General features: G+C 47.0%; 2 protein-coding genes across 5 annotated transcripts in view; both read right to left on the bottom strand.

Annotated features, from left to right (window-relative positions):
• Positions 1–22,454, bottom strand: part of LOC144120691 (uncharacterized) — a 341,237-nt gene that overhangs the window by 139,183 nt on the left and 179,600 nt on the right. The gene's annotated exons all lie outside the window — the stretch shown is intronic.
• Positions 15,737–22,454, bottom strand: part of LOC144115462 (protein argonaute-2-like) — a 54,039-nt gene continuing 47,321 nt past the window's right edge. For 2 of the 4 annotated variants that reach the window (XM_077649861.1, XM_077649859.1), the window contains 2 exons: positions 19,203–19,430; positions 15,737–18,226 (listed from right to left, as the gene is read on the bottom strand). In XM_077649861.1, coding sequence (XP_077505987.1) covers positions 17,912–18,226; positions 19,203–19,430 — 543 coding nt within the window. In that variant the 3' untranslated portion in view covers positions 15,737–17,911. The remainder of the gene's footprint in view (positions 18,227–19,202; positions 19,431–22,454) is intronic. The other 2 variants (XR_013311402.1, XM_077649860.1) reach the window with 2 other exon arrangements.

The following is a 22,454-nucleotide window of genomic DNA, read 5'->3' as shown; positions in this document are numbered from 1 at the left end:
TACAGCACGCATGCTATACATTGTTGTGATGGTTGGTGTTATGTTGACATAATAACAGCACATACACCGTGGCATACAGAACATTTGACATCATAACAGGGTGCGTAGCGTGTGTGTGCTAACCTTGTTGCCGCAAAATGCACCGCACCACTTTACCACGGGGTGTGTGCACAACGGAGTGGTGCAGCACATGTTGCGGCAAAAAGGTTAGCGGCCACATGTCCTGTATTTATGCGGGATTTTTTCTTACAGTGGAGGGTAACTCCGCTTCGAAACCCAACTTGTCCTAGAGGCTATTTGCTGAGAGGGTCTAGTTCGCAAAATACAGAGGCGCATACAGGGGTCACGGCCGTACAAAGTGAAAAAATGGGACGAGTGCTCCTAGCATTCATTTCCAATTTTGTCCAAGTCCGTGGTTTCAGCTCAGAGATCCGCATGACTGAGCCACCAGAAAGCGGCGAATAAAGAACTGTAGCGATTTGTCAACATTTATGGCTTTTACCTATGTCTCTATGTATTTGTTAATGCATCCGTTTAATTCATTTTATTCCCACGTGCTAGCGTGGTTAAGTCTCGGAGTAAGGAGTGTGTTTTACTGCCCACCTGTGAGGCGACAGTCTGAAAAATTGGATTTGGAGGGAAATGGCGCAGTATCTGTCTCACATATCCGCGGAACCCTGAACCGGACCGTAAGAGAAGGGATAAAGCAGGGACTAAGAATGAAGGAAGAAACGGGTGCCGTGGTGGAGGGCTCCTGAATAACTCGGACCATCTGGGGATCTCTAACGTGCACTGACATCGCACAGCATACGGGCGCCAATCTCAGAGTTTATGTCGAGTCGTTGCGGTGGCCATTGCTCCCGAAGGAGGCCCCCGATGCACGGTTCGCCGGTCACAACCATAGCACTCGCTCGGCAAAGAGGAGCCGCCAAACTTTGACGTCTCCCTTTGTGCGAGGCGAAAAAAAAACTCAAGTCGGCGACGCTAGGCCAGGCTTAGCTCAGCCGGAATATCTGATACGCGTCTCGCTGACAATCTCCCGCGGGCGTTTGATGGTAATGTAAGATAATCGCAGACATCCATGTCCGAGGTTATACATTTCCTAAGGTATCCATGTTGTTGCGATTACAGGACGATACAGGAAAGTGCACGGGCCTGCCGACGGGCTCCAGCTATGCGTAACCAAGCAATGCCGCGTGCAAACAAAGGACAGTTCAGAGGTGTGAGAGGAACTACTGAAAGAAAAATGGTGCGCTCGATCAACTGCGACCATCGGAGCGACGGTGGTTCTGGTGGGGCGCTGTTTGTAGAGTCAGTTGTGTGGCGTTTGCAAGATAGCGACAGCACGCGTCACAGCGCTCATGTAAGAATGGTGCCGAGCGTGTCTTCGTGATTAGGCGTTAGGTGCCTTAGCCAGAGGACGTGGGAACAAAGCCTGACAACGACGGCCCCGTTTCGATGTATACGCGAAATTATTTAAAGAACCCTGTGTGTTCGAAGTTACTGCAGTACCCCCCTATACGATGGCCACGTTTGACTTGAACCTGCGTTTAATGCTGGCTATCAAATTCAGGCAAAGCGCCGAGTAGAATGGCAATGCAGTCGCCACGTTTCGCTTGATGAGCGCGAACGGCAAGTGTAGTTTAAATATTTAGCTTAAACGCTTGTCGGCACCTCGTGTTCGGGAAAGAGGCTATGCTGGGTCGAACACTGCTGCCTACCACAGCAACGCCAGCATCAAGGAAAGGAAGCGCCACGTGACAACGTTTAGCCGCCGCGGTGGCCCAGTGGTTACGGCGCTCGGCTGCTGACCCGACAGACACGGGTTCGATCCCGGCCGCGGCGGTCGAATTTCAATGGAGGCGAAATTCTAGATGCCCGTGTACTGTGCGATCTCAGAGCACGCTAAATAACCCCAGGTGGTCGAAATTTCCGGAGCCCTTCACTACGGTGTCTCTCATTGTCTGAGTTGTTTTGGGACGTTGAACCCCTCAAACCAAACCAAACAATGTTTTCTTCCTTTTTTTGATGTTAGGAACGCTAGATGATAATGGAACTCCGTTACTGCAGCGTTGTGCTGCCGCCACACTCTTCATGAGCGCTTCTGATCGAATGTCGTGTAGTTCGCAAAGCGCTGAGACCTGATGCCGCAGCGCTGGGCTATGAAAAATTGGTTTTGAAGAAAGGAAACGGCGATGTAATTGTCTCGCTTCTCGGTGGAACAATCCGCTTTCAAACCAGCGCCCGTTCGAAAATAGGAGCGCTGGTACCGCCGTAGTGTTCTGCTACAATAAGGTGATGGTTGCAACTTTATTGCCACAAAATGGAAGCCTGGATTAGTTGGGGCTGGTGCGAGGCAGTGTGGCCTCCAGTCGGGGGCGGCCTCTTGAGCTCGCGTGATGGTGGCCAGCTGCGCTGTTTTCTTGAACTTGCCAAGAGCTTGTCCCATTCCTTCGCCAAGAGAGGTGGCAAGATTGTCATCGAAGAGGGTGGGCTCTCGCATTAGGGCAGTGAGCGCGCCCTCCGACCCGAATTTTACGAGGGACAGCTTTATCTCATTTCATGACATCACCCATCACTTTACACTGGAGAGGCGCGCTTATGCCCCTCCCCACAAGTTGTTCACAAAAGCGCAGGAAGTTACCTGGCGCCGACTGCAAACACGCTCCCTTCTGAATCCGGCAGTGCTTCCCCTCAAGGACCCCCGACCAGTACGACCCAAACTGCCATAAATGTGGTGAAAGGGCCAAATACGACCACATTCTGTGAAACTGCGCAAATGATACGCTTCAGGCGGAGTTGATACAGCTCCCTTCTCCCGAGCGGTGGGACGCCGCGCTGGTGAGGTCGGATCCCAAGATTCAAGTATGGACATTCCAGCGAGCCAATGAAGTCGCCGCTAGCCATGGGCTAGCGGCCATCTAGTATGTCTCCTGCAATCTGTTTTCGACGCAATAAATGTTTTACAATCCAATCCATGAAAATTGAAAATTGGCTGTTGGGGACCCGCCGCGGTGGCTCAGTGGTTAGGGCGCTCGACTACTGATCCGGAGTTCCCGGGTTCGAACCCGACCGCGGCGGCTGCGTTTTTATGGAGGAAAAACGCTAACGCGCCCGTGTGCTGTACGATGTCAGTGCACGTTAAAGATCCCCAGGTGGTCGAAATTATTCCAGAGCCCTTCACTACGGCACCTATTCCTTTCTTCTTTCAGTCCCTCCTTTATTCGTTCCCTTACGGCGCGGTCCAGGTGTCCAACGATATATGAGACATATACTGCGCCATTTTCTTTCCCCTCCCCCCCCCCACCCAAAACAAATGGACGTTTTAAGTTTGTGAGCTGCAGAGGAGGGCAGAAGGAGTGTAACAAGCAAATAGCAACAACAGTTAAAAAAAATTGAAAAAAAAGTAAAAAAAATAAAGATAGGGGGCAGGGAGCAGACAGGGACAAAATTGAGGGAGGAAGCAAAAAAATAGAAAGAAAAGAAAAAAAGGGGGGGACTATTATAGTCAGGAAGGATGGGGTAAAAAAAGGAGATGGCGAAACGAGAGAAACGGAGAGGAAGGCGGTGCGGGGGACATGGGCAGCGCGGCAACCACAGGCGTACGAAAGCAAAACGTGCAAACAAGACACAAACAAAATGCACAAACACAAAGATGGGCGCCGCTGCAGATGCGTGGCCAAAGAGGCGCCGCTGCGCAAATGACACTGGCAGCGACGAACAGGCCAAACCAGGCGCCTTTTGGGGGTCTCACTAATTTCCGGTGAGCCGAGGGCTAGAACGTTAAGGAAGGAGTGGGCTACGTTAACGAGCACATGTGTAAGAACTTACTCAGGGGGTCTGGGTTTCAATGAACGGTGCACCCCCCTCCCTGGGCGGCTCGTTGAACCTACTTCGTCGGGAATACTTGTTTGTAGGGGTGGAGGGCTGGGCTAGCTGTGTACAAAGATTTGAAATTATCGAAAAAAAGTAAGGAAATAACGTCAAAGCTTATCAATACTGCACGAGACAGGATAGTGTAACTAAGGAGGGGTATGATTGCCTGGAATATACACTAGGAGTTATAAAGGGTATATCAGAGTTAGCCAATTAACGAGAGGTGTAGTATTATTTTGTTTGGAGGTTGTGAATAAAATAAAGGATACCAGGCTTTTCATTAAGACATTCTTGAATAGTATTAAACATGTGGATAAAATAGAATTCACGTTGTTCACGTTCTCGCTTGTTTTTGAAGCCCCCTTGAATAATTGTTACTTTTAGTTGGTCAAATGGGTGTCCTTCTGAGTTTAAATGCTTGGATAGGGGAAAATTTGAGAGAGACTTGGTGTGTGCGCAGTGATTGTTAAATCGAATGCGGAATGCAGTGTTTGTCTGTTCTATGTATTGCTGGTTACACACGGTGCATTAAAGGAGGTAAATAATGTTTAATGAGTCGCAGTCAAACTTGCCGTTGATTGAATGCTGGAAAACTGACCTCGTACTAGTTGCGGAGCACGTAGTCTTCATGTGTTTGCAAACCTTGCAGCGACCTTTACCACAGGGCTGGCATCCATATTTTGGGGTTTTGTGTTCCTTGGAGTGGACTAGATGGTTCTAAATGTTTTTGGCATGCCTGTAAATCACGCGGGGTGCGCATGTAAATATTTTCGATAGTCGTTGACTTTGCTGGAGAATATTAATGTGCTTATTAAGAATTCTGTTTATGTTCGGTGCGTTACTGTTAAATGTGAGAATAAGGTTTGTAGTGTAATCATTTCGATTATCTCTTCGGCGCCCCTGGAGTATTTGACTACGGTTCAGATTTGAAGCTCTGCTTACGGCGTCATCAATAAAAGAACGTGGATAGCGCTGCCTTAAGAGCACGTAAACATTTTTTTTTTGCTTGAAGTGCGTTTGTTGTGTACTGCCATTTCAGAGGCACTTGGGAGCAGTCAAGCTGCTTTTTAGCAGCTTTTAGCCCTTGCATCTCTCTAGGATGTAACTTGCATTCTGTAAAAATGAAATGAAATTGCATTTGGAAGAGAAAGACAAGGCTTTATTTTGCAGTGTAAGCTTGCTCTCTAGAATGAACAGAGAACGTTGCCTCACACTGCTTGGGCCTGTCGTTTGACCCCTCGTTGACACCAGGGAAAAAAGGACGTCTCTAGGAAACTATATGCGGGATCTTTACTCTGCTTCAGGAGGGGAGGGGGAATGGAAGGGGGGTTGCTGGCCTCCCCTTTGTCGGGTTCGCCGCGACACGCGACGCAAGATGGACAAAACGACGAAAGGAAGCGGACAAAGCTGCCTTTCCGAAATTGACCGTGACTTGCAGGTGCCTATAGCTGTGTTTGGATTCCAGGGAAGTAGCAGCCGACGTCTGAAACCTCCTCGCCCATTCCCACGGGGCTCCGCGTGCCATGTCGCCATGTGCGGTGAAAAGATCAGTGTGCAGAGTTTAAATGAAACAAGTATGAAGTTATACAATGAAGCCAATTACAGACAGCTAGAGGAATTTCAAGACCATGCGGTGTGATGCTAGTTATCTCAGTGAAAACTAATGCCGCCAGCTATTATTTCGTTGTTTTTTTTTTGACCCAACAGACATGAAAGGTCTGAAGATGAATTAGTACCAAACACATCGGTGCATCAGTTGTGATGCCTGAAAAAAGTTGTACCAACATATAAATGCCCATGTCGTGATAATCAGGAATACTGAAGAATTAAGAAAAATTAAAGCATTTTTTTTTGTTCGGGCTCACACACCTGCTACAAACATCTTTATACGTAGCAATTTAGATGAGTCTGTAGGAAGCTTTTTGGGTAAAAAGTACAGTACGGCAGAAAGGAGTCTTTAGAAAATGCACTGTGTAGAAATAGCCATACCAATTCCATCTCATCGTTCAATAAATGTAACAAATACCGTGCAAAGAAGCTTGCTGCATAGTATAGTTGCAAGTTACTGGTTGCAGACCGCTCTGCAATCACTGGACTGTGACTGTGTATGTACTGCATGAGAGTGCGTTGATTGCAGAGCAGTTAACACAGAGATGTTTGTTCATATCGTTTACCACACATATAAACATCATCAATGAAACAGGATGCTATGTGTAACTTTTTGACATGTTCCTTTTTGGCAGCCTCTAAAAATGTTTCCACCTAAATGAGCTGGCTTGTTTTGCAACAATATAACCACGGGACCGCTGTAACTTGCCACATTTTCAATTTGTATGAAAATCATTGCATGTGAGTGGTCACAACCCTATCCTGTTTCTTGAAGGTCCCGTTGCTTTGTCGGCAATGCTTGGACAACCATGGCCAGCTTTCCGCATTCATGTGCACAGGGTATGCCCATTACGTGCATGCCTTTCCACCTAGTAATGGCTTACAATGCAAACAGACAAAAAAAACAGAACACACAAAGCACAAGTACAGATAGTGTTTGTAGTCCACACTCTTCTTCTTCTTCTTCACCTCAGTAAATATGGCACATACCCACGCGGGGTGATTGGCCAAGGTACAGTGAAGATTTGCCAATGAAGTATTTGCACGGGAAAAAAATAGACGTGAGGCGGCGGCGTAGAAGACTGAATCAAGATAAAGATAGGAAAATTCAATTAAATTTAAGAAATATGAATTACCAAGAATAGAATCAAGCATTTTGGACATGCGACAGAATTTTGTATACAGCTAACAAGGTAACCAATCAGTCGCACTTATGTAATGAAGGTAGCCACAAACACTACTTAACGGGAATCCCTTTGAGCTCGCACCGAACGAGAGAAGAACTGTAAGAGACAGAGGGAGTCCTAACCTTGAAAGTTGAACCTGCAAATACTGCTTTCCTTGAACAACCGCCGGCAAGTGGGGAGAAAATGGTCTAATGTTTCAACTGGCCCACATAAGACACAAAGGTTTATCGCAGGGAACCCGTATCTGCGTAAGTACAAATTTAAGTGAGGGATTCTGCATCGCAGAAGCGTCATTGACACCTCAAAACGCCTTGATTTACACTACCGGGCATCCCATGAATACTTTAAGTGGCGAAAATCCACGGTATTGAGCAACGGATCACTCAAGCTGGCTGAAATATGTTGGAACCACTGGAAACGTGAAGGTTCCAACAGAATGAGGTGAGGGACGGGATAGATTACAGGAGCGCTGAGAGCTGACCTTGCCAATAAATCAGCCACCTCGTTTAAATAGACACCCGAATGCCTGCAGGTACCCGGAAAAAGCGTATCTCACGCACTGTTCACGGAACAAAAGCCTAAGCGGCCGATTTAATAAAGATTTTCCGGAGTTTTGGAGAGAGTCTAAAACTGAAAGGCAGTCTGCAAGAATAAGAACCCGTGCTACATGTCTGGGAATTTTGAGAAGAACCAAACCAATAGCCAAAAACTCTACGAAGAATATAGAAGTATAATCAGGGATACGAACGCAATAGCTCCAAGCCAGATCCTGCGAATATATCCCAATCGCCGCCTTCTCACAGCTGCCGGAGGCATCAGTGGAGAGAACAGTATGATGAGAAAAATTGTGTAGGTGTTCAGACAGAAGACCATTTATGATATTTGCGGGCATATGTTTCGCATGGGACGGGTAGATATGGCCGTAATAGAAGACGGGGTCAGCCTGCGTATCAGCAACTCGTTGCAAGGAGATCAGATCAACCTGCAGCGGAGCTTGCGTGAACCTAACTTGCGGAAGGTGATAGCGTGACCAGTGCCTCTTCTTCTTCTTCTTCTCCCCAGTGCCTCCCATGCCTACTGTCTTTTTCTTCCTTGAATCATGACAGCATTCCGGCTCAACCCTTTCCCCATGCTTATACAGACATTTCTCACAATTAGCCTGAAAGCCGGCCGTAGTATGGAATGACTTTAGGGAAAATTACCTTTTTAGTCGTTTTATCTGCACAGCTTAGAAGTATGTGAAAGGTACTTTGGCTGTGAGTGATTTGCCCTTTCTCTCTCATAGTCTTTTTGCGAACTTAAGTGGTGAAATATATATTAACTTCTTCATTACATATTGTGCCATCATTGTCGCAATAACAAAAATTGGGCACATAGTAAATATCTGCAAGCATTGAGGATTTGCCTTTAAACTCTGACATCATTAGAGATGGAATCAATACAAAGTAGAAGAAAAAGTATAGTGCAGCACATATATGATTGAAAGTGAAAGACGAATGTTGTTGATATTGTTAGCCTATCAAAAGATGGCACATACCCACACTGGGCGATCGGCCAAGAATCCGGTGGCTATTCATCTGTACTCAATTAACAAAAATGAAAATGACGCGGGAACGCTACACTGGTGGATGTGCTGAATTTCAGGAACAGACCGTGCAACAAGTAACAAAAATATTGCTAAATCAGATTTTACATTGCATAATGAACCATGACTGTACCAAAGCAATGAGACAGAAGTGAAGCATTTCATTCCTTTCGTGACAGAAATGAGTTATGAGGTTTGTTGAACAATTAAAAAAGTGATTTTTGATGGCAGCTAGCACGGATCATTTCAAGTTATAGCTCAAGATTACAATCACATCTGATATAGATGACACGCATGCTATGAAAGCAAGACACTTTTTTCCTTTTTTTATGAGAAATGCACAGGCAGTTTCAAGGCTTGCTTCACAATTTCATTTCTGACGTATACACAAAGGCATGCCTGTAAATTATTCGTGCGTTACACCAGAACCAACACTACTTAAGTTGGTAAATCATATTCATTACTTGGGTGTCATTAATAGCAAACATATACTAATGCTGCTAATCCTATAGAAGAACAAACAGCGGTTTTATGAAGACGTTAAGTAATACGTGATACCGTTGTGTCGATCAGGTAATGAACTGTGCGGCAGTTTCAGTTTCTCTTCTCTTATTTTCAGTTTCAGTTCTCTTACTTTCAGTTTCTCTTCAGAGTTTCAGTTTCAGTCACATGCATGTTGCTTGACAACACGTACACGTGACGCAGGAAAAGTAGAGAGGGGGGGCGGGGGGTTGGCGGAAACTTGGCGTCAGCATGACATCATTCGCTCCGGTGTGTCGTTCGATCTTGCATTTACATTACAATAACGTGCCGACAAGGTAAACCTTTACTGTGTTTCACGGGATCTTACGCCCCCTCGTACATTCCTGGGAACCCCGGGCCGACCACCAATACTATGGAACCAGTGAAAGGCACTGTTTTCTACTTACTTAGAGGCGTCTGGCTCCTGAGTTTGCTGCATCCCGGCGCAAAGCTATGCTCCTGCATTCGCGCGGCGTCGAATGTCAGCGCCGTTCCGGAACGCCTTCCACCACGAGCGCAATTTTAAAACGAAGGAGGCCTCAATTAAGTGAAGTTACGAAAGGCGAAGATGCGTTTCAAACCGCGCTCAGTACTTGCGACCGTCTGTTCTGAGCCACGACAGAACGCCACCGCGGTTCAAGATATGTTTACAGAACCCTGGTGAGCCTGTCAGAGGTTTATATTGCTCAGTTACGCGAACTTGCGAAGAATTGCGACTTCGACAATTCCTGCCGCTCCCCGCGACTGCTCGGGGAACAGGGGGAGACAGCGCGTTTTTCTCTCTCTCTTCATTTCTCTTTCTTCCTTTTCTAGTATTTCTCTATTGTGCCCATCTTCTTTTCAGCATCTGATTGTTTGTTGCTCTGTTCATGTGGCGGACATGTGTGCTAATTCCAACTCCTTATGAAGGGGAGGAAGATCGCTGTAACTTCAGTCTTGAGAAAGGACAGGCTCTGTCCGAAACGTCGGCTCAAAATAAATCTGTCTAACACACACACACACACACACACACACACACACACACACACACACACACACACACACACACACACACACACACACACACACACACACACACACACACACACACACACACACACACACACACACACACACACACACACACACACACACACACACACACACACACACACACACACACACACACACATTAGTTAGCCTTGATGTAGTGTCTCTGTACACCAGCATACCGCATGATGATGGCATCGGAGCTCTGGTCGCATCCTATGGAAAACACACAAGCGCTGATGCTCCTAGCCAAAGTACCATCGCTGCACTTACTAATCTGGTCCTCAAACTCAACTCTTTCGAAAGTTCTACAACTCCTTTTACCTACAAAACGAGTGGTACCACTATTGGAACGAAAATGGCGTCAAACTATGCCAACATATATATGCATAGCATTGAATCAGAGTTTATCCGCTCATACCCAACAAAACCGGCTTTTTACAAACGCTTCCTAGACGACATATTCATGGTATGGACGAAAACCGAGGACCAATTCATCCAGTTTATTTCAGCATTTAACGACATACATCCAAACCTCTGTTTCACACACATTTACTCCACCAATCAAATTAATTTCTTGGACGTCTCAGTTCGAGTGTAGAAGGGTAGCTTAATCACCAGTGTCTATAGAAAGCCCACGGATAGGCAACAGTACCTTCATTACAAGAGCTGCCACCCACGCCACTGCAAAAGTTCTATTCCATATTCCCAGGCCATCAGATTCAAAAGGACCTGCTCACGACCAGAAGACTTCAACGAAAATTCTAACCGTATGCTGGAGGTTCTGAGGGATCAATGCTATCCGCGGCCTCTATTTTTGATGATGCCATTAGGAAAGCGAAAGCAAAAAGACGTAACGAAATGTTTGGGGATACCCCATCAGCAACCGCAAATGACACCGCTCTAATCTCGTCTTAACCTTCGCAAGCAACCCACCTAATGTCAACAAAATTCTAAAAAAAAACATTTCAAAATAATCGAACAAAACGATAGACTGTCAAAAATTTTTCCAACAGTTCCACACGTTACCTACAGGCTACCAAAAAAAACACACATGATTATGTAGTTCACTCTACTGTCTATAAAGGAAAACCTGTTGGTTGCCTACCTTGCAGGAAGCATCAATGTCAAGTTTGCCAGCATATGCGGACAACAACACTAGCTCAAAGCACACACTCCGCCCGTGAAAACTTGAATTGTAACAGTAGTAACGTGGTATGCCCGAGTGCGGCGATTGTCAGATGCAATACATTGGCCAAACCGAGAATTCCTTCCGAATTAGATTCAACAACCACCGCGCGAACACCAGATCTCTTCCTCTCCTCCCCCTTGTCGAAACAACTTTCCCAGGAAGGTCACGAGTTTCACAAACTAAAAGTTACGCTGCTACACAGCGACTTCCAAAATACCCGTGAGCGTGAGCAACGAGAATCATACTTTATATATCAGTTTAATACTGTGCAGGCCGATTTAAATGAAAACCCTGGTACTCCCTCCACACTTCAGAGATCATAGTCCTAGCCCTACTGAAATTCACAGCACCCCGACTGCATCGCCTGAGGTCATGCCAATTTGCGTGCTTGCTTCCACATGCCGCCCTTCTCCTCCCCCTGCCAATCTTTCTTGCTTATGACCAGAGAAAACAGTTCTGAGAGCAAAGCATATTGCCTATTGCCCCTCAACTTTTTATATTTTGATATATTTTATTTTCCTTTATTTCTTTTTTCCTATTTTGCAGATAGTAGAGCGCCGATGCTCCATATAGGACAGTAACCCATTACAATAACGGACACTTGGGCGATTTCGCGCCTTCGTTCCCCATTTTCAATCTGTTACTCTCCTCTCTCTCTCAGTTTCTAGGAAGGAGCCCTCTTTTTGTCTCCGCGACGGAACGCGGGGCGGAGGCGCCCTTCTGACGCGAGGCAGCGCGGAGACATTTGCGCTTTGCGGCGCCGGGCTGCGGGATCGGGTTTCTGCGGTGCGTTTGGCCGGGCGCACCGCCGCCGTAACTTACATTTTAACTGTTAACAGCCGCACCCGCGGGGAGCGCATCGCGCTCTGAGGCATATGCGCTCAGTGTTGTTTTCCGTTCCTTTGTTCTTTTCTTGCTGTTTTCTTGTTTATAATATTTTCTTTCCTCGTGTTCGAACCTCTCGCTTCCGCCGAAGGAAGCTTCCCCCATATTAATTCTTGGCGACCCCCCCCCCCATTTTCCTTGCGGACAATTCACCCCTTCCGCCCCCCCTGTCTCTAACCTCTGCTTTCTATTCCCCCCCCCCTTTTTTTTTTCGCTGTTCCTTTGACCACCCTCCTCCTTTCCCTCAGTCGAAGAGAGGAGTCTGGTCGCTCGCTGTTTGTCTCTTGTGTGATCTGTTTGTTTGCTCGAAGGAGGGCGTTTTTCAAAGGAGAATGAGAAATAAAGAGAAAAAGGGAAACGCGCTGTCGCCCCCTGTCCACCGAGCAGCCGCGGGGAGCGGGCAGAAAAAAAGAGAAATAAAAAAGAAAGGAAAACGAGGAGCAGTAGGGGAGAATAGGCGCCCTCAAGGCAGAGCGGCGGGTAGTACAGAAACAGACGGTGGCGGATTCGCGGAACAGATAAGAATTATAGATGCGTGTACTCGCGTGCCGCTGGCCAAAACGAGTAAACAAATAAACAGAATCAAACGCAGACAGGGCAGACTTCCTTGGAGCCTCTTCGGCAGGAATATTCAATGCGGAATCAGCGGCGCAGTTAGCTTAACTAGAGACACGTGCACACGTGCAAGATGCGCTTTTTTTTTATCCCGCGCGCGTTGGAGAAACGTGGGGAATTCCGAGAAAAACCTAAAGAAAATGTGTCTGTCCCCAACCGGACATGACGCCATTAAAAATACGTGAACATGACGTTACAAACGTGACGTAACATTTTTTTGACCTATCAGCGTTTCCAGCCTACCGACCCACAAACGCTTGTTTTGACGAAGGTGAGGTCGGGTGAGGTGTCTACGCTGACACTGTTCTCCGTTCTAGTGGGGGTTCGGGGGTCGGTCATTAAGGTGAGCCCCTCTTGCTGTGCATCCAGCCAGAGTTCCCTTCCCTTAACTCTTTCTTTGTGTACCCCAGGCAGCGTGTTGGGCGTTAGTCACCCACCACTACCAAAGCTTGCCTTTTGGCAATACGCAGAGTTTTTTGGAGAAGAGGTCCAAATCGGGCCTTCCTCTGTTTCGGGCTGCTATAGATATTAAGAACAAAAAGGCTGCCTTCTTTCTTTTTTGCTGGAATAAGTTCAACAAGGACATGGTCTACGTTGATAACCTCCGTGTCATGCTTAACGACTGCTAAGTTTCTCCTGACCAGGGTGGTTACCCCGGATCTTCCATCATCTGTACTAAATGATATGTAGCCCGATAATTTTGCCATCCCCGCAGTTTCTTGTAAAGCGATTACGTCTGGATTGTCTTTGCCAAGAAGGAGCTGCTGCAGGACCGCCCTTTTGCGACGGTGCCCGCGGAAATTCCACTGCCAAATCGAGTGTTTATTGTGACTGGCCATGATTGGATTGTGGATTGTCACCCGATGGTATTAGGGTCGCAGCCGTCTGTGATCCACCATGTACCTTCTGCTCTGTTTCCCTCTGCCAATTATTATTGCTCAGCAACTCGGCCCTGTGTTTCTGGCTTTCTTCCGATAGCGCCTGGATGGCTTGGAAGACTGCTGCGAGCTCTGCTTCCCAGCTCGCCTGGAAGTCGTCCATTTTCTTGCATGGATCTGCCATTGTGGGCTCTTGCGACGCGTTCGCGCCTAGTTTCCTTTTCAGAGGTGGGGAGCGGGTATCATCTACCTGCATCTCCACAGTGCTTTCATCGGTTGAGTGGGTTTTAATCGTGTTAGCTGTTTTGACTGCGTTAGCTACTTTCTTCTCCCTTTTTAGCATAGCGTTTTCCTTTTCGAGGTCATCTACTCTTTTAGTGAGTTTCTCTACCATGATTCTCAACTTGGCTAGTTCCTCGGACTCCGTATTTTTTGGGGAGACCTTATCTACCCAGCTCACCTCCCTTTGCCTGTTGGCTTCAGTCCTCGGCCTTGACGATGATCTTGCCCTGGAGCCGGAGTGGCCTCTGGAGACAGAGCGACCCCGGAGCTGGAGCAGCCCTTGGAGCTGGAACGGCCCGGGAGATCGAGGCGAGGGAAGGAGTCGGATCGGCTCCGGAAGCCCTCCCGGCTCCTTGAGTTTCCGCCCAGGCGGGGGTGTTTTCTTCGCCTCCTCTTCCTGGAGCTTCCGCTCCCGCTGGCGTTTCTTGACGACGTACGGAGTTCGGTAGATCTCGCGACACTTCTTGTTTCCCAGTTCATGTCTATTTCCACAAACAGCACATTTGGGATCGAACAAGTGTCCATCCGGTGGCTTCACCGTACCGCAGCCACGACACTTGACGTTGTCCGGGTCCGGACACACATCAGAGCGGTGCCCAAGGTGTCGATCCGCATGCGTTGCACACTTCAAACTTCTTTTTGTGGAGGAAGCACTTGAGGAGCCCGCCTCTATAATAAATCCAAAACGGCACATTCTCATCGACGAAGAGTAACAGAACTGAGGTCGATGTCTTCCCTATTCTTCTGATCCCTCTGATTTTGGGGTTCCTTGAACAATCCAGGTGTCCAGAATTTGTGCTTGCGTTTGTTCCACCGGAATCCCATGAATAACTCCTTTGCCAATACCCTCGGGGGATGACAGGTAGGCGTTTACGTCGTACTTTTTCTGATCAACCTGAAGTGTTTTTATCTTCAGGTACAGATGCATTCTTTCTTCACTCATGGTGCCCAACAAAATGGTGTTTTGCTTGGTGTTAAGTTGAATAAAGTCTTCCTTAGCCTCCTTCAGATTCACGCCCGCAGCGGCTCGCACAATCTCATAAGCTTCACGTCTCCACCCAAAGATAGAGCTTTCAATCCTCCGCTCGGTCTGATTATCACCTTATGCAGGCCAGTAGGTAGGCGTGGTTGCTGTGACGCCACGGAGTAATAATAATAATTGTTTTTTAGGGGAAAGGAAACGGCGCAGTATCTGTCTCATTTATCGTTGGACACCTGAACCGCGCCGTAAGGGAAGGAATAAAGGAGGGAGTGAAAGAAGAAAGGAATAGGTGCCGTAGTGGAGAGCTCCGGAATAATTTCGACCACCTGGGGATCTTTAACGTGCACTGACATCGCACAGCACACGGGCGCCTTAGCGTTTTTCCTCCATAAGAGCGCAGCGCCAACTTCCTCCCTGCCATCTTGATTGATTTGGTGCTCACGTGGCCGCCATCTTGTCTCCTTCCTCGGTCCGAGCCGACACCTTGGCCTTCTCCCTCGCGGCCGCCATCTTGGCTGCCGCGTTGCTGGTTTGTGTTGATCGTGAACCAACCGACCTTTTCGGAAAATTCTTCGGGAGAAATATCCTCCCCTTGAACAACAACCTGCATTTTCGCCGAAAATATCCGGCCATGCTAAGCCCCAGGGGTCGGCGGCGAGGCGCACCGACGCTTGGCCGGCGGGCAGTGGTCGGAGTCGACGCTAGGTCGAACGCAGCCGCTGGGACGACGCGTCGAAATCGAAAATAGCCGCAAATTAGATCCACTTGCCGCAATTTCGGAATCCAGGTGATCCTGGCGACTTCCGCTGATGATTCCAATCGAAGTTGGCTTGAGCACAAGCATAAATCCGCCAGGAACATCGAAAAACCACGCAATACACGTCCGCACGCCTCGGCGTCCGAGGCCAAAAACCAACCCATCCAGGAGAGCAAAACCATGAGCCAACCAAGCTAAACACATGCTTTCACACGTCTACTCGGTTTAGCTACGTCTCGAAACCCGATCACTTTTTTAGCATGTGTTGTAGCAGAACAGACTGGCTTCGGCCAACGCATGGCCAATGCAAGCGCCAGTGACTGCAAAGCAAGGAAACCTCATGTAACGGCCAACTTTATTGTCCAATTTTTTTTTATTGCAAATTATAAATTTCAAGGCACAGAAACAACAAACAAGAATGTTGGCACCCGCACTCTTCGGACAGCCCATGAAACAACAAAACCAAGGAAATCCTTCGCCTTGCGAGCCTGCAAGAAAATAAAAGGTGCAATTAGTGGCGGCGTGGCTGACTCACGCTAACATCGAAATTGTTCCGTCGAATTTGAATCAAAGCAAGCCCGAACCTCTAACAAAGAAAACCACCGATTAGTAGTTGCTCACACCAGGCTCGAGGAACTACAACTGAAATATACTGATCATGCATTTCTTCCAAGAAAATAAACACCTTTTTTCATCGTCTCCGATTGTTTGCCATTGTTTCTGATCGCAAAGAACGGTTTTTGATCTCTATGTTCATCACATTGGTGTCTATAGAGAATGCTGCAAAACAGTGACAAGTGGCACATACAGCAATCTCACAGAACGGACTCCGAGATCCATGCTTCCGCTCGAAAAGGCCAATGTCATCTAAATAGGCAAATAGCAAACAAATCACCGCTATGAATTGAACTCTCACCATTATGCACTATTCATGCAGTGAACACTGTCAGCCCCTTCGTGGGAGATACTGCGCATCACCATTTAATATCTTGTAGCGTTACTTGTCCGTGCACCTGAGTCCAAATTAACTGCCCATTTATGCCTTGATCATATTTATTCTATTTTATTCTTTTACTTCTTTAAAGACATTTTCTGCGCTTCTCTCCTCGAGACTTTCTTGCCCCACGCAGAGTATGCTCTAAACAGAAAGGAGTAAAAAGGGAGTAAGAAAGGGGAGTAAGCTTTCCTATGCGCTAGAAGACAGCTTACTCTCTTATTTACTCCCATACGGGCGTATATTTGTGTTTAGAGTGTAGCATGCGAGATAAAATCTCTTGTTTAAATTATAGGGCTTCTCCCTCTATCTATCGCAAAGTGACACCCGCGGGGCTTGACAACTAGCTGACGGCTATGCAGTTGAACGTCGCGAAGGCTGCGGTTTTTAAAGTTGGATCGCATTTTTGTGCAGCTACGAAATGCTCTCAAGCAGCAGAAATCCGGTTAAATTTAGTTCAGGTTCTTCTCTGCCTGCAATACATACAGCATATATGAGTATAGCAAGTCGGGACGCAGGCAGCGAGGAAGAGAGAAAATATCGCCGGACAGTGGTCAATAACATTTTGTTAGAACAAGACAAAAAAAAAAGCATAGTAGGCGCATTTACATTTTACGCAAAATTTTAGTTGTGCGCTCATAAAAGATTCACAGATGAACTAAGCGCAATTAAACAAACACGTGAAAGCCACACAACACAGGGCAGGCGCTGTGTGTTCATGTCCCTGTTCAGTTGCGCCTCTGTGATGTACGTGTAGCTTACAATGAACCAAACTGAAAAACTTTAAATTTCGATCATAGAATTTGGATCAAAATTCTCACGTTTTTAATTTCGTCTGGTGGTAAACGTCTTGTTTAGGTAACACAAAAAGAATTTACAACCGACTAATTTTTTTCTTCGTGGAGGAATTCGAAGCAGCAGTCCTGAATGTGAGCGGAGCAGCACTTCACAGTTAAGTCGTCTCTCACTCCGACAAAACGCATTAAAAATTGTTGCTATGCGCCAAGAGGAACTGGAGAAAATGTCCACTTCGTGTCACGTATATCTTGTCCTCTACGTGTTGCGCACATGTCCAACATTCTTGGACAAAAAAAAAATGAAATTTGGGAAACTAAGATTCTGGTATTGAAATATTCAAGGTCAATTCTTCCAATATCTGGAAGAACCTTCCTTTTATACTGTTTCCATCGCTCGCATCGAGCAGTTATGACTGTAATAGAAAACCAATGAGGAACGCTTTGGACTGTAGCAAAAACGTTAATAGCAAAAAATGCAAGCCTGCAGGCGGGAGGTTGGGGATATATTGATCGTTGTAGTAGAATCTTACAAAATATGAGGAACACTGAGCTCATAATACCCTCCCTATACCCTATGTAACACCCTCCCTGCAAAGGCCTTTAAACGCTTTCCCGTTCAAAAATGTTTTTCTCCAGAATCCAGAACTGTTGGGTATGACGTCAGTGGTACTCCTCCAGGCTCACCGTAACCGGAATGCAGGGGCAGCGGAGAACCTCCTCCATTACACGAAGTACATGGAGGCCTGCAGTTCCTGCAGCACCTTGACGGCCTCCACGTATTGGGCAGTGGTCAACACTGCGTCCCCGCCGCCCTCAGACGACTGGCTGACCGCGCCTGACGTCTCCAGCTTGCTGGCGATGTGGTGTTTTGCGCGGAAGGCGGCCAGGTGCGCGTAGTACACAGGGGCCGGGATGCTCACGCTCCTTGCACACCGGGAGTATGTGTGGCACAGGTAGAAGCTGAGCTTCTGCAGGTCGTCCGCGCTGAAGTTGGAGTCATCCCACACGATATAGTAGTGGGCCGGCCGGCTGGTGCCCTGCGGGAGCGCAAAGGAGTAAAGTTATTCACATGCCCAGATTCCGAGTGCCATGTCGGGCTGGGTCGCTTCGCATCGTGGTATGTGGTGGTGCGGTGTGGTCCTGCTTGTGGTGCGATGTGATGTGGGATGGTGTGTGCGGTTTGAATACACTTATTTTATTAGCACACATTACGTGGGAAGGAGAGTGTTTAAACGCAATATACAAAAAACTGGCAGTGCCTATGAGCACAGCACGTGCTCGCCTTGCTCTTAATGCTGCGTGCACAACATGTTTCTCTCTTTATTTGACCTTAGATGCCCTCGCGCCGTTATATACCGTGAATAACTATTATTTCCTGCCTGGCTGTCATCAGCGCATTGGTCAGTCATCGTCATCTATGTCGCTGTCCCGACTTCGGTACAGCATAAAAAAACGAGGCATACAAGCCGACACGACTATTTAAAAAATCAGTTTTTTGGCCGTTTCTTGAGACTGCAAAGCCGCGTCCCGCTTTAACGTACGAGCAAGCAGGCCCAGGCGAGCATCAAGCGCTTCTCTTTTCACCCAACCCCATGCATTCATTGTCTGAGCAGACGCCATCCTGAAAAGAAAAACTAATGACCACATCCGTATGACAGCATCAATCCGCACTGGACATAAGGCCCCCCGTGCGCAACTTCCGATACCGCTTCCTCAAGGTCGAACGATGACGTTACAGTCACTCATAGCGCTCCTGGTGGCCTCGATGTGAAGCGGAATGCTTCCGCCACGGTACCGCTTGCAGGTGATCTCGGAGGCCATGCTTCCCTTTCCTCAAGCTGCGGAAGGCCTCCACCGCAGGCGCTCCTGGTATTTGTAGCGCACTAAAGACGCGACGCGACTGTGGCGACGCCGGCGCCCGGACTATTTCCTCCGCAAATTGATAAACGAAAACACCGCGGACCATTTCTTCCCGCTGACAATAGCAACAAGGGCGGAGAAGAGGTCGCCTACCTGGATGCCGAAGTGGCTGCAGAGGAAGAAGTCGAAGTCCAGCGGGTGCGTGACCACCGAGTCTACGGTCGTGCCTGGTGGGACGTTGCGGAACTTGCCCACGCCGTCGCGGTCGTTGGCAGGCATGAACCTCGTATGGTGTCGCTTCTGGACCACGATGAACGTCAGCGGTGGCTCGTAGGTCTCGGTGGGACACATTTCCGCACACGCCAGCCGGATGGCGCTCACCTGAGAGATTCGAGAGCGGAAACAAAGAAAAACTTGGTCAGGGTTTAAAGGCCATTCGACGAATCACGATATATACTTGGTACAGAATGTAAACAAAACGCTTTGGACCTACACGAACTCTGCTGTCCTATCTTATATAATTGTCGTTTGGGAAAAAACTCTATGGCGAAGAGCAGCGTTTTTTTAGCAACGCTATTATCGGTTGTGATCTGGTTAAACGAGCAGTTTCAGCAAATGTTCAACTCAACGGAAGTGCAGCTTTTCCAACCAACGCCGAAATGAACAGCAGTCAGCTGCAGTTACTCGCACACTCCGCTAAATTGAGTTCACGCGGTCCACATTCTGGATCACATGATCGGTTTATATACATAACTCTAGGCATTGACTTACTATTTGACTTCACTCAACTAAAGTTTCTGTGCAAGCGTGGCGTTTGAGTATGCCGTCAGTGAACAACCACACAAAGCCAAGAAAATTCAGTAGAGGAACGCCCGGCTTCACCGCTCAGCCGTTGTTTTCCTGGTGCCACTTCGTGGCATTTTTTTTTGTGGCTAAACTAATTCCAATGATACAACTCAATAATGAAGCCGCTTTTCCCCGTAAAAGGACCCCCATCCAGTAAATGGCGTCGGCTGGTTTTCACGAACCTGCAAGGTGGACAATGCAGCGAGCGCGGTGACAATGACAATAGTCTCTCCTGTGAGGGGGGAGACTAACCCCTTCCTTTTGCGACTTCCTACATGGTTACCTTAGGAGGCTCATGAGAAATGGTCTACGCCATTGGCTGCAAGAGAGTCCTTTCAGGGGGAAAAGACGCTTGGTTCTTGAGTTGTATCCGACTTTAATGGAAGTTGTAGAGTGAGACTTATATGAGCCAGGATAGCACTCGGCCGATGCAGCGGGTCAGTAGACTGGTCTAACTGCGACCCCCTACTGAGCTGAGACCTCAACTGCAGGTGGCGCTGCCTTTTATTACCCGTGCCACATGCGCACTAGAAATAACCGCAGATGTTTGTAGCCTTAAGTTTGCCTATGCCATTATTTTCGGAGCTGGCGCTACACGTCCAGATTTAACGACATTACAATTTATTGGCAGATTTATTGATATTACAGATTCGCAACTATAACAGAGGAGATTACAATCCAATCAATGACGATCGAAATTCAAATGTTTTCTGATAATATTCTGACGCCCTCTTTACAATATAGGTCGTATTAGATAACCGCGGGTTCAATTTAGAGACAAGCTCGCCTAACATGTAGCCAAACGTGTCCCGCTTGTCACGCTATCAAATCATAAATCTAAGCTTTGCTTTAGAAAAAAGCATCGACAAATGAGAAATAAGAAAAAACGGTTGTACAAAAATGCATAGCACGAATGTTCGCCCTGCACGCGGGGTAAATATAAAACCTACCTAAAGCTGTGTTGTTATGGCCTTTGTGTCGAAAAAAATAAATATTTTTTTCAAAAGCCCTTCCGGCGCTACTTAGGAACAATAAGAGCAAGCCCTTCAAAGCAATACATCAGAACAGTGTCAGTAATGATATATCAATACATGATATTCACAGCGCCCCCTACTTCGATGCTGAATGTCCTAAAGCTTTTAATTCGTTTTTCGCATATATTTTCACCAAGAAGATAATCCTAACATCCCGTAAGTACCAGATTTTGGTTACCCGTACATGGCACCGGTTGACATTACACTTTATGGCTTAGTACACCTGATAAATAGCCTAGCACCCTCTTCTTCTGGGGTTGATGAAATTAACTGAAAATACTAAAGAAATGCCATTTCTGTCTCCAGCATCATCTTCCGTCATATCTTTAAGCAGTCAAAATCTACAGGTGAGGTTTCCACCGGTTGGAAAATAGGAAAGGTTGTACCGGTTTTCAGAAGTACTAACAAACACTCGCACGGAAATTGATGACTTGCACCTTTTTGGACTTTGCCAAAGCATTTTATCGGGTAGAACATTGCCGACAAATATCTAAGCTTTGTGCTCTCAAATTAAATTCTTTAACTCTGTCATGGGTCCGTAGTCTTCTTTCTAATCGCCAGCAGTTCACCGCTGTTAACAATTATTAATTTCCTGTTTCCGATGTTACATCGGGCGCGGCACTAGGAAGCCTCCTCGGTCCATTACTATTCTTAATTTACATTAATAACCTGCCAGCAACAATCTTATCTTATATGCGCATATTTGCTGACGACTGCATTATTTATTCACCAATAAAATTTACTAATGGCCACCTTCAACTTCAAAGTGACCTCGATTGCATAAACTACTGGTGTAAAACGTGTCTAATGACTTTAAACATTTCTAAGTGTAAGATAATTACTTTTAGCCGAAAATCAGTCACTTCGAATTTTCCATACCACAATAATAACGATACATTGGCTCGGACTACGCAGTATAAGCATCTAGGCGTCCATATTTCACCAAACTTTTCTTGGGCTGAACACATAACCATCACTTTCGCTAATGCTTCCCGGTAACTAGTTTTCATTCACCGTAACCTGCAATGCACTACCCCTCACGTGTGTGAACAAGCCTACATTACTTCTGTCACACCGCAGCTAGAGTACGCTTCATCCATCTGGTCACCTCATCAGAAATATCTGAGAGAGAAGTTGGAAGCTGTCCACAATGGGGCTTGTCGTCTCATTTCGCAAAATTGCAGTTATCAGTCTAGTCTAACCCAACTAAAGATCAAACTTTCGCTCTATGCATCCGTTGCAAATTCGTCGCAAGACTGCCCTTATATCTATCTTTCACAAATACGTCCATGCCACTGATTCACCGCCAGCACATCTGCAACGTCCTTCCTACTTATAACATAGATTACATAATAACTACAGCTATGCCGCATTTATGGCAACACACATGCTTTCAACTTCTGGTCACTCCCGCGTGCCATCTGTCTCTGGAAGAATCTTCCGGACTGCATCGCCCTGCAGGCTAATCATGACACCTTTTGCGAACATCTACCCAAACACTTCGCTGATAACGGTTAGCACGTCA

Source organism: Amblyomma americanum, chromosome 1, assembly GCF_052857255.1.
Source record: "Amblyomma americanum isolate KBUSLIRL-KWMA chromosome 1, ASM5285725v1, whole genome shotgun sequence".
In the NCBI taxonomy this organism is placed as follows: domain Eukaryota; kingdom Metazoa; phylum Arthropoda; class Arachnida; order Ixodida; family Ixodidae; genus Amblyomma; species Amblyomma americanum.
This window is presented reverse-complemented; position numbering and strand designations above follow the sequence as displayed.